The following is a 14,360-nucleotide window of genomic DNA, read 5'->3' on the forward strand; positions in this document are numbered from 1 at the left end:
AGATACTGATCGCAGACTCGCAGAGAAATGTCTTTACATCACACAAAAATATCCGTTTTCAAAATGTATCAATATAAGAATGACATGGGACTTTGATTTTATTTCAGTAAATAGGCTTGTAGGCTTCTTCCACTGTTCTGCTGGATCAATATTCATGAAATGTTCTCGGTTCCTCCCAGCCCTAACACTGCTCACCGCACTGTATACAAGAATATCTATAGATCAGACTTAATAGGGTAAGAGATATTCATCCATTTTTTTATCCACTTTCATTGGTTTCTAGCAATTATAACTTTGTCTTCTGGGAAATGCTGTATGCAGCTTCTAGAAGAATAATTGACATCTATCACCCTGGGGTGCTTTTCCCAAAAGCATCACTAGCCAACTATGGTTGCAAGTTCCATCGTTCCTACATAGTTCAACGATTGAAGTGTTTCCCAAAACTATCGTTCCAACAATCAATTGCAAGCAGCATCGCAAAGTTGTGTGGTTGGAACTACAGGTCTAGAGCTGTAGTTAGAAAAACATTCCTTGTTATGACATGTAGACTCGCATCAAGATTTTGATCAAAGTAAGCAAGCAACATGCCATATCCATCATTCAATTTTACATCTTTTAGCTTTTTCTTGAAAAGTGCGTAGGACCCTGGGGAATCCCCGGGCGGAGTAACTTAGGAGGAAACTTATCAGTAAAATATGGTGAAATGAAACAATAGAGAGCAAAAATACGATAATAAAATAGTTTTCAGATGCAGTGTATATTATGACATTGAATCAATCTAAACTGATAAATTAGAAGACAGTATTACTACTCCCCCACCTATGTGATGTCATCAATTATGTTGTTGAGCCAACATGGTTCAAACAACAGATGTGCGACAAAGTTTTCGGGAAAGTCGTGAGTTGCTAGTAAGTTTCTCAAACGATGCATTTGTACTGCGGTGGTTAACCAGTGAGTTATGTCGTGTTTAGCTAAACGCACCCCTGGTTAGCAGTGTTGGATTCTTATGATTTTTTATAATAAAAGGTGAAACTGATTTAATTCTACAGCCTTCTTAACTCATGTTTACTAGGTGACAATATATTTGGGCATGATTAGCTGAGCCTTTACAGCTATGGAAATTGATCCCATACTGTGCCTTTAAAAACAGTGTAATCGCCCAAATTTTTTTCTTTTTCCAATGGCCCATTATATCGCCTGTGTTGATTTAAGCAGTGATACTGAATTTATCATAATTCATTTCAGATTTTATTGTGAGTGAAACTAAGGCATGACACAATTAATTTGTTCTTTAACAAGTTACTTCAGTTCATTTGATGCGTGTTAAGGATGTTATTAAGTCTTAAATAAATGTTGGGCCTCACAGAAATGCTGTGTTTTCAATAGAGAAGTAACAGAGGGCTCTCAACAGCAGCAAATATAAAAACAGGGTGATATATTACAGAAAGTTATCAACCTTGAGCTTAATGTGGAAAAAACGACACAGAGTAAGTGTAAGGGACAGAAAGCTTTTCTGGCGCTAGTGTACGAAAATGTTCAGAAAATGCAGTGGTAGATTAAGTGATAAATGGGTATCAAATATGAAAGTTATTACATTATTAGTGTATGCACAACAACAGAGCAACTACAAATGCATTTGTTAAGTCATTCCCATTACCCACCATATCCACCTGTGAGATCTCAACACTTAACATTTCCTGAATGTGATATCAATCTGATTTCCTGTGTGGTGAAATGATGTGCCGAAGCCCTGTTTGATCTAATATTGTTGTAATCTACACGATATAAACAAGACACAATAATATAATATACAGGAGGCATACAGGGTGACAGAGGCTTCCTCTAACATTTTGAGAAAATATTATAAAGTCATAAAACCTGTAAATGCTACGATAACCTAACTTTAAGTTCAACAAAAGATGTACAAGAATGCCAGACAGCATAGGATAGCCTGACCCGAAACGATAAAAGATGATTTTTTTTCCAGTGAACAGCAGTCAAATAATTTTCCAGCATGCACTCTGTGCACATTTGAAGTGCATTCTAATGTTTTGCTCACTATTAAAAAGTAATCAAATGCACATGCAGTTTAAAAAGAATATTTTCCACATCACTGTTTGTAACATCAGCAATAAAAAAATCATTTGAAGAACAAGGGCTCTTGCATTCTTAACTATTTAGTTATACATATTTTATGATTTGGCTTGAGCCTCTTTGGATTATAAATACCATGGAAAATAAATTGTTATACAATATGCCGTGGTGATACAGAAGCAGTGTTGGGTGTAATAACTAGTCACTGTTATTTAATTACTTTTTCTTGAAAAAGTAAAGTAAGGGATTACTCTTATTTTTCTTTAATTTAACTACAGTTACTTCTGATGTATCTAAGAATAAGTACAACACTGGAATATACATTAAAATTCAAAGTCATTCATCAATTTATCTTTCTCACATTTGTAATCCTTTGGTTATTTAATAATACCACTTTATGTAGTTTTATTTTATTTATTTGAATGAATTAAAAAGCCGTTTCATGTTCATCCTTGAATCAATAGAATCACATTGAATCAAGGTTGATATAAGACATAGAAAGTAAGAAGTACGTTTTTGGAGAGAGTAATTTGTACAGTCATCTAATTACTCTACTGAATATGTAATTAGTAACTAGTAATTCATTACTTTTTCAGAGTAACTTACCCAACACTGTATAGAGCACTGGTGGGCTGATGTCTAATATAATACTGATTTATAGATGATACAAATTTAATGATGATAAAATGAGATGGCTAACTGCTAAACTGCTGCTATGAAATGTGCACTTATTTTATACAATACTAACTAAACAAAGAAAACAGAAATGGTTTATTATTTCTTGTGAACGCACACTTAAGCGTGTGTTTTACGCAAAAGTTACTGTACAAACGTAACTTTATGGCTTATAAAAACCTCCCCCAAAGAAAGTAAAGACATCCCATGAAACGCTACACCTTGTAGTAGATGTTGGTTGGACTCTGTGGTGACATGTCCTGTAAGAAATAGACTGGATGACCATAATCTCCGCTCACTTGTTCATAGTGTTGGCAGTAAGTGTTTTCTGTCCTCAGAGAGATGATCGTGTCAATGGGTTCTGAGGTGACGTGGCCCATCATCTTGGGGCTGGTGAGGGTCAATGGTGCCAAACGGGGTTGTGTGGGCTTCCTTGAGCGCTTCCGAGTTTTGATGAGCAGAACGATAAGGAAAATCAGAAGGAGAAGGAATACGAAACATCCCGCACCAATGGCAGAGAAAAGAGTGATCTTGGAGCCCAGAATGCCATCATCCGTGTCGCTGGGATTTTGATTGATAATTTCTGAAAAACATAGAATTGAGTCCACTCAAAAGAGGCATGTAATACTTACACCAGTGATTTGTTTAATGTCTATTCTGTATGTGATTCTTTGAGCGTGTACCTGTGCTCCCGGCTCTCACGGGTCTGTCTGAGTCTGTGTCAATGGAAACATTAAAGCTTGATTCGATCATTTGAGGTTCAGTCTGTTCTGGGTCTGGTGCAGTTGCGTTTGGATCTATAAGACAAATAAATACAATTAATACAAACAACCAGACATCTGCAAAAAGTGATAATTGATCAATTCTCATGTTGTGATCTGTGTTATATGGTTAATGTTTGGTTGATGCTCTTGTTCCAACACATTATTTGGTATCATACTGATCATTATCTACTGATTTTGCAAACAAACAAACAAAGAGCTTCTCGCTTTTCTCAAAATTGTGAGTACTGTTGCTCTTTAAACACTGTTAAAAGTCCCAGTGACAATTGGCAATTCCTCTTTTTTCATGATTATAGACAATAGCTTATCGATGTGGGCTGTTTTCTTTTATAAAATTTCATGTACGCTCATAATCTTAAATTAAAATCTGAAACTCTGACATTTTTTTGCATCAAAATCCGTTAAGTGAAAGGGTTGCAACCTAAACCCGTTCTCTAAACGCAAAAGCGAAGCGCACACGTTTTCCATATTTAAAAGTAAAATATGAGAGGTCAAACATAAGATCAGATATATAAATACACAGGGACAGCAGGTAGCAGTATGTCCTCTTGACACAAGCAAGCCGGCCTACCATAGAAGAATAATGCGTAAAGTCTCAGTAGGCATCTGTTTAACGTAAACGTGCCTCAAATCATAGTTTTAAACTAGAGAGGAACATTTTCTGAAGAAAATGTGATTGATGCTTTTCGTGGCAAACCGCTAACCACAATGTTTTTTCCTGCAGCTATCTACGGAATGTAACATTTGATAACTTTAACATATTCATGGCATTGTATCGACACATTTTCACAACATAATGTCAAGTTTAAACATCCAATTATCATGATTAACCATGATGTCACATGTATTAGCATAATCTTAACATGATATGCATGTTAATAACATGAGAGTAACACGTTAAGCATGCTGCTAGCATATTGCTAACACGATTAGCATGTTTCCTAGCATGATTAGAATGTTTCCTATCATGATTAGCATGTTTGCTAGCATCATTTGCATATTTGCTAGCATGATTTGCATGTTTGGTAGCATGATGCTAACACTATTACTATTTGAAGCATGATTAGCATGTTTGCTAGCATGACTGCATGTAATAATTAATAATTATCATGTGACACTGATCATCTCTAAGTGGTTGTACTGCGAAGATATTCAACACTGGATGTTTTACGCCTTAAATGGGCATGTTTCCTGTCAATCGGAATTTTCTGGTGGCTCTACGCCCCAGGGGTGCAACTTACACCCCATTTAGATGTATGTTCTTGTAGAGCCTGTCAGCCTATTCAAATGGTGTAACCCCCATGTTTCTACGGCACTGTCCTGCAGAGCTCGCAATTAAAAAAAAAAAATGAATTGGAGTCTATGGCCCATTATAAGTATACGGAAATTTTGGGAGGCTCTTACGCCCCGGGGTGCAACTTACACCCCATTGTGAGGGATGTGCTTACAGAGCCTGATAGTCTCTTCAAATAGTATATTATCCGCATGTTTCTATGATATCCTCGCTCAATGTTAGCCGCAATGTTGTCAATGGGTTTTTTGGGTGTTTTTTTGCCCCCTAGTCATAGCACACCATTCCCGAATAGGCCCGTTGATTTGATTATTCATTCGTAGGTCTACATCAAAAAAAGTGACAGAACAAGAATAATAAGAAGTATGTTCGAATAACAATACTGATGCTTTTTCAAAGCATCACTAACTACCGCCTTTAAGACATTTAAGACAACAGCATCCACCATAATCATATACTTTATACATTATGAGAATATACTGATAAACACAATAATTAGATATTTGTGGTTTGGTTATTTTTTCTGTATTTGAGCACACGTGAGAGAGAGAGAAGAAGACAATAACGTTAGGCTACTGATGTTCATAAAGAAAACAACATCAAAAAGTCAAAATCTGGATTAAAGGGATTTATAATTTGAATTGATTTTGGTTATTACTATGTGTGTTTGTATTGTTTTTAGTTTATTTTTAAAGAATTTAAAATATTTAAAGTGTTTCTAATGACAAATGTTAGTAGTGTAAGGCTAGTACAACATATTAAGCCAAACATCTCTCTATACACTGGGTTCCCTTAAAGGTTCAGAATCAGTGCCCTTTCTTCTACTTTTGATTGGGCATAACATGGATAACTAAGGATCTTCAAACTCGTTCCCCTTGTGATAGAATGAAACAGTTTCAACCCCTTTTTAGGTTTCACTTTAATTTAATCTATCTAGTAGCACTATGGCTATAGTAACAAGGATTAATCCAGCCAGGAAGCAGACACACATGCAGTATAAGTATTGGATGCTTTGAATGCTACAACACCTTCGGACATGCAAATAAATAATATTTTTAAATCAAATTAAGCTGTACACTTACTCTGTCCAACCTTCAGAATGACTTTCATTGAGTGAGTTTTGCAGACGCCTCCTTCACGATTCTCCAAGCCTTCTAAAGAGCTATTTGATGTAGCTGTGGAAAAAAACATCAAGTGTAATATGAGTGCTTGACCATACTTCATCTATGTTTAATGAGACATTCTTATGAGCTTCATGGACATTACAGCAGTTGTTATTGGTTGAGTTTTAATGGCAGGTGTGACTGTATAATGGCTCATAACTTTATATCTCCTAATGACCCAGGGGTGCAATTCCTACAGTGCTTATTATAATGGGTTGGTGGGATCTGCTTTTCATCATCCATCTGATCATTGGTGAATAATACCCCTCCGCCTAATGTCTTCCCGTCATTACAGAAGTGAAAGTTTTTGTCAGGATTAGTAATGTTTGACTTACAGGTGATGTAGTAGTCGATGTTACTTTCAAACTCCAGTCCCATATAGTTCGGGCTGAACTCTTGGAATTTAATGGTGAACTTGATGTTCTTCTCTGGTTTGTTGCAGTTGACCAGTACATTAGGGTCCAGGACCGTACTGCATTCTTCAGCTTGCTCTTTCCTTACCAAGTACAGCTTATAATACTCATACAGCTGGTTGTCTGCTTTAGGACAGATAATATCCAACCTGTCCCCAATATCAGGATAGATCACCAGGCCTTTGCCCTCCTGGAATCTGAAAAACAGAAAGAAATACAACATAAAGCTAGTAAGTTGCAAAAGCTAGTAAGTTGCGTTCAGTACTAAACTTGAAAAATTAAGAAAAGATGCTCGTATGCAACACATGCAGCAGGGAAAATAAAGCCTTTACATTTGTTTAATTGTTCATTTTTAGTCTTGATGGCTTACTGTTATTCATGTGAAGAGTTATTTTCTCTGATATTTGATATAATGCACTCGCCCCCCCTTAGAACACCAAAAACTTCTCCAGTTACCAACAGGCAAACGTTCAAAGCATTTTTCATGCACATGTGTGACATATATACACATGGCTTATTAACAGGTGTTAATATAATATCACTGAGTAAAGGCAGGACACTGGAGCTCAAACGAAAAAATGCTTGAGAACAATAAGAAGACAAAGGTCAGCCAGCAAAGTGCCCCAAGGATAACTCCACGTGACATTTGTAATATAATCATGTGGAGAAAAATAGGAACAGATAGCAAGAGATAAAAGTTGAAATAACAGGCATTGTTCATGTGTCAGCACAGAAAACTGAACAAAAAGTCATTTATTATTATGTTTCATACTTTTAAAGGAAAAGGAAAAAATAAGCTTAGCAAACAGATTTCTGCTGTCTCATACCATTGTGTTTGGTCTTTTCATTGTTCTTGACTGTTTTTTATCAATTTAACCTCTAAATAAACACTTGACCTTTTAATACATTCACTAAATTGAGTTGATTTGAGGTGAAACAGAGTACAGCTATCTGTTAGAAACATAATGCAGACATAGGTCAAAGGTCTGGCACAGGGGTGAGCAGTGTGACCACAGTTGTGTTCTCTGACAATTGTTTGGAATATACTGTATATATATAGCACATTTATATACTGTATGTGTTGAGCATGTGCAATCTGTCACAATGTGTGCCTAACAGTGGTTGCTACTTCGTTTTAGTTACTTTGATACAAATTTCACAAATGCATCTACACAAGCACTGTGGATTTTTTTGTATAATCATATTTTTGTACATTAGAAAACATGTCAACATGAGGGAATACATTTAACAACCCAGATAACAACCTCTCAAAACTAACAACAAACGGTCAGTGTTGGGTGTAACTAGTTACTAAGTCATACTGAATGTAATTTAATTTAATGTAAAGTAAGGGATTACTCTTATTTTTCTGTAATTGAATTAGTTACTTCTGATGTAATTAAGATAAATACCGTGTAGTATATACAATAGTGGAAATGACATTAAAACTTTAAACATGAAGTCTTACTTTAAAACATATGCTTTTAGCTTAAATGTATCCTCGGTCAGTTAATAAGAATACTTTATGTGGTTTTAAATTATTTATCTGAATGAATTAAATGAGCCGTTTCATGTCTGTCCTTGAATCACTTTACAAATCAACGTTGATGTAGGATATAGAAAGTAATTTGTAATAAGTAATTAAATACTTTTTGGAGAGAGTCATTTGTACAGTAATCTAATAGCACTATTGAATATGTCATTAGTAACTAATTACTTACTTTTCAGAGTTACTTACCCAACACTGCTCAAGGTAAGACAGATGCAGCCAATCATTTTAAGAAGTTTTTGACAAATTATATATAATCTGTCTTTTAATAACAAATATGATATTATATTTACAAATGATTAAACCAAATTGCCTGTTCGTGACATTTCAACGTCGTTTCTTACCCTAAAACCGAGAGTAAACAGCTTTTTTCCCTATAGAAGGTCTACATTCGATAAACATGAGCTAATAAAATATTTCAAATTCACATTTCATGTCTAGATTTTTCTCATGTGCCAAGTAGACGTGTAATAAGCGGGATAATGTACAAGCAGCCGGCTGTTATTGCGAAATAAGCTCCTTCTGTGTGATACAAGATCACCTGATCCCGCTGCCGGGACTTATTTCTACGATAACAACCAGCTGCCCGTACATTATCCCTTACACAGTAGATGTTACTATATGAGTTTCAGATTTATTGGCATGAAACAAACACAGATAATTGTTATTTAACCAGTTCAACACAATTGGAAGAAAAGTGGTGAGCTGTCAACATTACACAAAATGTGTTCATAAAGTTCTTTAATGATCATGCTTGCACATCATTAAAATGTCTGATAAAGTGATCAAAATCATCATCAAATTTTACATAATTAAAGTCAACTGTACACTTCGTAGGTAATTGTCAAATTAAATAAAAGAAATACATAGACTTAAAACAAACTAAAAACGAAAAAACTGCAAAACAAACACAAGATTGATCGCATACGGAACGAATAAAGCAAAAATACACATTCACAAACTAAACAAGACAATTGAGACAGATAATAAACATAAACAACTACTAACACAACCACATCGAAAGTCTATCAATAAACAACAAAATAAGAGTCCTCGAGCCTGAACTAAAGCAAAGTAAAGGTTTCTTGTAAAGCTTATCTTAAAAACAACTACTTTAGTTCACTAGAGAGAAGAGAGATTGAGGGTACAGGAAATTCACATTTTCAGACTTTAATCTGTTAATCACCTTAAATCTTAAAGATATGAAGAATGGCTCTTCGGAAACAAACTTGTTGAAAACATTCCAACAAACATCAGAGTCCCCATGCTGAGTTGTAGTTTGTTTCCAGCTCTGGAACATTACAGACAGTTTGGTTTTTGCTTTGCCAAATATTGAAAAATTGAACTCTTCACACTGCAAGTCACACCTTCATAAAGAACCAATCTACAAGGCCGTTTGTCATGTGTAACCTCACCATTCTGTGAACGTTCATCCCTGAAATGGCTGCCTTTCATTTGCTTTATTGTCTTGCACACACAATGAAATCAAAACTAGCCCATTTGCAAGTCTAATCACCGCCTGGACCACCGAAAACAGGCGGCACTCTCCTCCGGGATATCATTTGCCTGACTGGAAAATAATGACACATAATTATTGTCATGGATACCATGCAATATCCTGAAAGAAAGGAATGGTGGGATATTAATACAAAAGCTCAGAGGACTAAATGAATTAGTGTGGAGATTAGGCCGATATGAAGCTAATGAGTCTTCCAGCCTCTTTGAAAGAGCTCATATTCCCCTCGAACCCCGCAGCTCAGAGCCCAACACCTGGTCTTCAATGTGTTTTAGCAGATCAACATTCCCCAGCTCAACAACACAAAACCACACATTCCTGTTGGAGTTTAATGATCAGTTCATCTGAAAGATCTGCCAGTCAAACTTGTGATATTTATTCAAGTGCTTCTGTCATATTTGTTCATAATGAATACATAATACGAAACAAGATGTTACCTCCATTCATTCTTCAAAACCTCCTTTCACAATACCAGTTGGACATTTTGGCATAGGAACATCTGCTCACTTTTCTTTTTTAAAAACGTAGATGATGTGGTGATTTATGTGAAGTCAGCCGATCAGGTTGGTGGAAACAATGCAGAAAACATACAGAAATATATAGCTCGCACTGCATCGATGTGCGTCTTGGATGCGCGTCCACGACTTCACACACTCTGTAATAACGTTGGAAAGGTCACATCGTAAGAGGAAGTTCTGACCCAGTGTTCACGAGTGTGGATAAAGAAGACCTTTCAAAAGTTCTTGGATGTTGATTGACACGTTTTGTCTTTGTGCAAAATGGTCAGTTTGTTTGCATATCAGGGATGTTTAAATCTGTTGAAATCAAGGCGACGCGTAAACTTTCCAACATCATTGCGTTAGAATTTGTGATTACGCAAGTCGTGGACGTGCATCGGGGAGGCAGGGCAAGCTGTGTATTATGTTTAAAAAGTATATAATGTTTTCGTTTTCTTGGAAAATGACTAATCGTTTGACTAGACAACACCCATCGGCTTTTGCCTTTTGAAGCTGCGATGAAACTGACATTTGGACCTCAACCAACAGCCCCCCGTTTAAGGCCATCATAAGCTTTTCTCAAAAGCCTCAATTTGTTTTTGACAGAAGAAATAAACACACAGACATATGACATATGGGTAAATGAAGAATTATCATGAAATTTTTATTTTACAGTGAGATACTCCTTTAAAGGTCCAGTGTATGATATTAAGTGGCATCTAGTGGTGAGGTTGCGAATTCCCACCAGCGGCTCACTCCACCCCACACCTAAAGGAGTCAATTGTTGACAGAACATATGGATAGCATATATTAGATTATGCAAGACTCGTCTTGATAAGAATTATTTATGTTTATATTAGATATGAAAACGATCAAGAGATCTGTTTTACGTTTCCTTTGGGAAACAGTTGGAAGCAGGTCTATTCTTCACATAACAAAAATCACTTTTCTAAAACATTTAAGGAAATCAATTAAAATATCACTAACACATTACTTATGAATGTTTAAAGTCTTACGAGAAGATTTAATCAATTGTGCTGTAACTGGGGATTGTGGTAAAATATGTGTGTTATTCAGTGAGCTGAGTGGCCAGTAACAACACGACTCTCATCCAGCCGTTTCACAACATGTTGCTATGGATCCAGAAGCGTGGGTCTCAGTCTCATGACGGTATTGGGGAGAGACACGGGTGGAATCAAGAATATGTTCTGTTTTCAATGTACTGCTAATAGGTTTTCTTTAATCAGTCTTTATCTACTTGGATCCATTTGGTTTATAATAATATTGTGGATCCATCTGGTGAACTGACACACTTTAATGTGGACAGCAGGGGCGGGACCCGCTATTCCATTAAATCCTTCCACAGAAAGAGCTTTCTAATGGATTTTGAAATGCCTGTCACATCCATCCGTTCCACGAGCCAAAATAATTAGTATCCCTCCTCCTCTTTTAAAAACACTTACAAACTTTCACTTTGACACCGACATTCACTTTCAGTGCATTCTCAGGATTCTTACGCATGGAAGTGATAACGCCCGGGAGCAGATGATGGTTTGTGTTTGGTTTCATTCTGACAGCAGTTCATTTTTCTGTTTAAAGCCCCTAATGTTTAGTTTTCAAGGCTATTTCCTACAACTTTTGTGAAATGCCCCAGTGCTACTAGTTTTCCACTGTTTCAAGACAAACATGAATCCCCCAATGTTAAGGTTAGTGTACAACAATTATAACCCAAACCATAAATGCAAACCATAAGATGATTTATTCCGACCTATGGTTGCGTTTTAAAGACCATTTTACATGCAGGGTATTCTATTGTTTAATAGCGTTCACCTAATGTATCAGATCAAGACACATTTAATTCTTTGGATTTGTAAAAGTAGAAGCGGTTTCATAAATATTTATGCCTTCAGAGATATTTTGTAGCACCTAACCCCACCCATTATGTCAGATGGTGATCGCTTTTGCCTCTTCCTCATACAAATTGATCATCTGACTTTGGTACGTTTGGAATATTTTTTTCTGTTTGAACAGTACTGTTTTGTGTTTTATATAATGTAATAAATGAGTAAAATATGATTCGATCATGAAAAGTGTAATGTTTAATGTTTATATAGTTAATCCTGAGAATGAATATCGATGTTAGATCCAACGGTAGATCAAGAAGTTGTCATATTTCACTCTGTATTTTGCTGAAAACTCGCAATGCAACACAATACAACAACTTCCTCTACCTTTAATGACTTCTACATTTAAATTATCCGTAAGTAACTATTATCAGGCCTCCAGCAGGAGCTTAAGGTTGAGCGCATAAATTCACAAGACTTCACATTACAATAGCTGGTTTAACGCAGGTGTTCTTTGTGAGCAGACTACAGGCTATAAGCCCCTGTTTTTAGTAATAAGATCTGTATCAGTGAGTAATGTGATCACAGCCTCAGAGGTGCAGGGCTAGAATTGAACAAAAAATACTTTCCATCACAATTTCACCCGAGGCAACAGTCACCCCCCCATAAAAAATATTTTCTGATTCATGCGATCCTAGATGCATCAGCTAAAACCATATCTGGGATGGCACAAGGATGTGTAAATTATCAGAGAATTGTCATTTTATGGCAAGCTCTTTTATTCAACACTTTAATTGTCATAAAAAGAATAGTGTGGTGGCTTAAAAAAAAATAGGGCTAACAAATGCAATTAATAATCTTTTTCTACAGTAAACAATCTCAGTTAGATTTAAGGGAACAAAGACAAAGTAATATATTTTTTTATATCTGATCGGACATGCAATGAAGAGACTAAAAGTTATCAGAAGTGTAATGCTGTGCACTAAAGTTAATTTGATTTGAGTAAAGGCATGGTGTACAATTTAAATGTGAGTTTTGCGTGCTCAATAAGAGACCAGCCAAATCAATGCTTTACATACACAACACACTTACATTTTACATTAAGCAAAAATGCATTTCAGGAAGTTTCAGCTGACATTACATGCATTTTTAATGAGCTGTTAAAGTAAGACCTGCAATAACAGGAGGAAATAGGTAGAAAATTGCTATTAAATGAGTCATGTGGTAGCATGTCTCCTGTCATATCATGACATATGCCGGTTTGTGTTTCGTATTTATTTCAGAGAGAATTAACTTCCAGTCCAACAGTTTTTATAAAGAGCTAAACACACAGTGCGGCTGGGAAACAATCTTGCAGCACACATAGCTTAAAATAATAAATTGCAGCATTTCTTCATTATTTCACATGTCCCTTTTACTATCAAATCAAATGTATTAACATGAGAGCTGTTAAATGATAAATCGTGATTAATCGCATCCAGAATAAAAGTTTGTGTTTACGTAAATATGTCTGTGTACTGTGCATTTTAATTTTGTATTTATAAATGCATATATTTGAGAAACATATAAAATATAACAATTAATAAACGTTTATTTAGAATTACAATTATTGCATAAATATAAATTAATATGTTTCAATATTTCCTAAATAAATATTGGTATATGTTTGTATGTTTCGTGTTTATAAATACAAAATTAATATGCACAGTAAATAAATATATATTATGCAAAGACAAACCTTTGTTCTAGATGCGATTAATCGCGATTAATCGTTTGACAGTCCTTATTAATTCAGTGTAGCAGCTCTAAATAATCACATTCATATTTGACTGTCTGCTTGAACTATTCACATTTAGACATGCATAAAACAGTAAATAAGCCTACATTAAACAATTAATACAGTTAAACTATTTGAGACAGTCAGTTAACAATGCAATTGAATTCGAATAAATTGAATACCACGGGACACGTGACACAATATCTGTTAAGTTTAAATGTAAGCTGTTTACGTCATGGTTTGACTTACTTTGTGTTTTGAGAGCTCCAGATGATGGTGTCCAGTGATTTGGCTGAACATAATATAAACCAGTTCGTCAATATACAAATCCAGATGTTATACTTCCAGTATCCATGTCCAGCCATAATACTGCGCTAATCTGATTCTATTCGTGATGTTGAGCACATGTCCCTCTCGTCAGGCAGCAGCGTCTAATGTAAGTTTGTCTGAAGTGAAATAAGTCGATCCAGTGAACTCGTGCCTTTAGTTAATGAAGCTCAGATTCTGTGCTGTAGTAAATGTAATGTTTATAAAGAGACATATCGATAAAGGCTAGCTTCCATCTTGTGTCCATCCATCTGTGAAACAGCACGGAACTCATGACATGACCTTCATCCAGCTGAGCTTCAGATACAGATCACATTCATGTTACTGTTACTCACGGGATGAAGGCAGAGGATCACTCGACTGCTTCTGTCAGGCTACAGGACAAACCCCATCTAAACTTCAACCAATCACAAAACGCCATTCTGTACTCAC

At 35.7% G+C, this 14,360-nt stretch overlaps 1 protein-coding gene across 1 annotated transcript; it reads right to left on the reverse strand.

The window, feature by feature from the left end:
- Window positions 1–1,294: 1,294 nt before the first annotated feature.
- Window positions 1,295–14,247, reverse strand: LOC130438064 (ephrin-B1-like). The gene is made up of 5 exons (XM_056769827.1): window positions 13,851–14,247; window positions 6,341–6,615; window positions 5,925–6,017; window positions 3,453–3,566; window positions 1,295–3,352 (listed from the first exon to the last, which is right to left on the reverse strand). The coding sequence occupies exons 1-5, from the start codon at window positions 13,964–13,966 to the stop codon at window positions 2,985–2,987; spliced, it is 966 nt and encodes a 321-aa protein (XP_056625805.1). The 5' UTR covers window positions 13,967–14,247; the 3' UTR covers window positions 1,295–2,984.
- Between the last annotated feature and the right edge of the window lie 113 nt (window positions 14,248–14,360).

This window comes from Triplophysa dalaica, chromosome 16 (assembly GCF_015846415.1).
Source record: "Triplophysa dalaica isolate WHDGS20190420 chromosome 16, ASM1584641v1, whole genome shotgun sequence".
In the NCBI taxonomy this organism is placed as follows: Eukaryota; Metazoa; Chordata; class Actinopteri; order Cypriniformes; family Nemacheilidae; genus Triplophysa; species Triplophysa dalaica.

What these genes read in the sequence shown, in the direction of transcription:
- LOC130438064 (XM_056769827.1), bottom strand. Translation starts at nt 13,966, where the DNA reads ATGGCTGGACATGGATACTGGAAGTATAACATCTGGATTTGTATATTG. An exon ending in CATTCTGAAGGTTGGACAGA is followed by an intron (nt 3,567 to 5,924) that starts GTAAGTGTACAG and finishes TTTGTCTTATAG; the next exon opens with ATCCAAACGCAACTGCACCA. An exon ending in CGTGAGAGCCGGGAGCACAG is followed by an intron (nt 3,353 to 3,452) that starts GTACACGCTCAA and finishes TATGTTTTTCAG; the next exon opens with AAATTATCAATCAAAATCCC.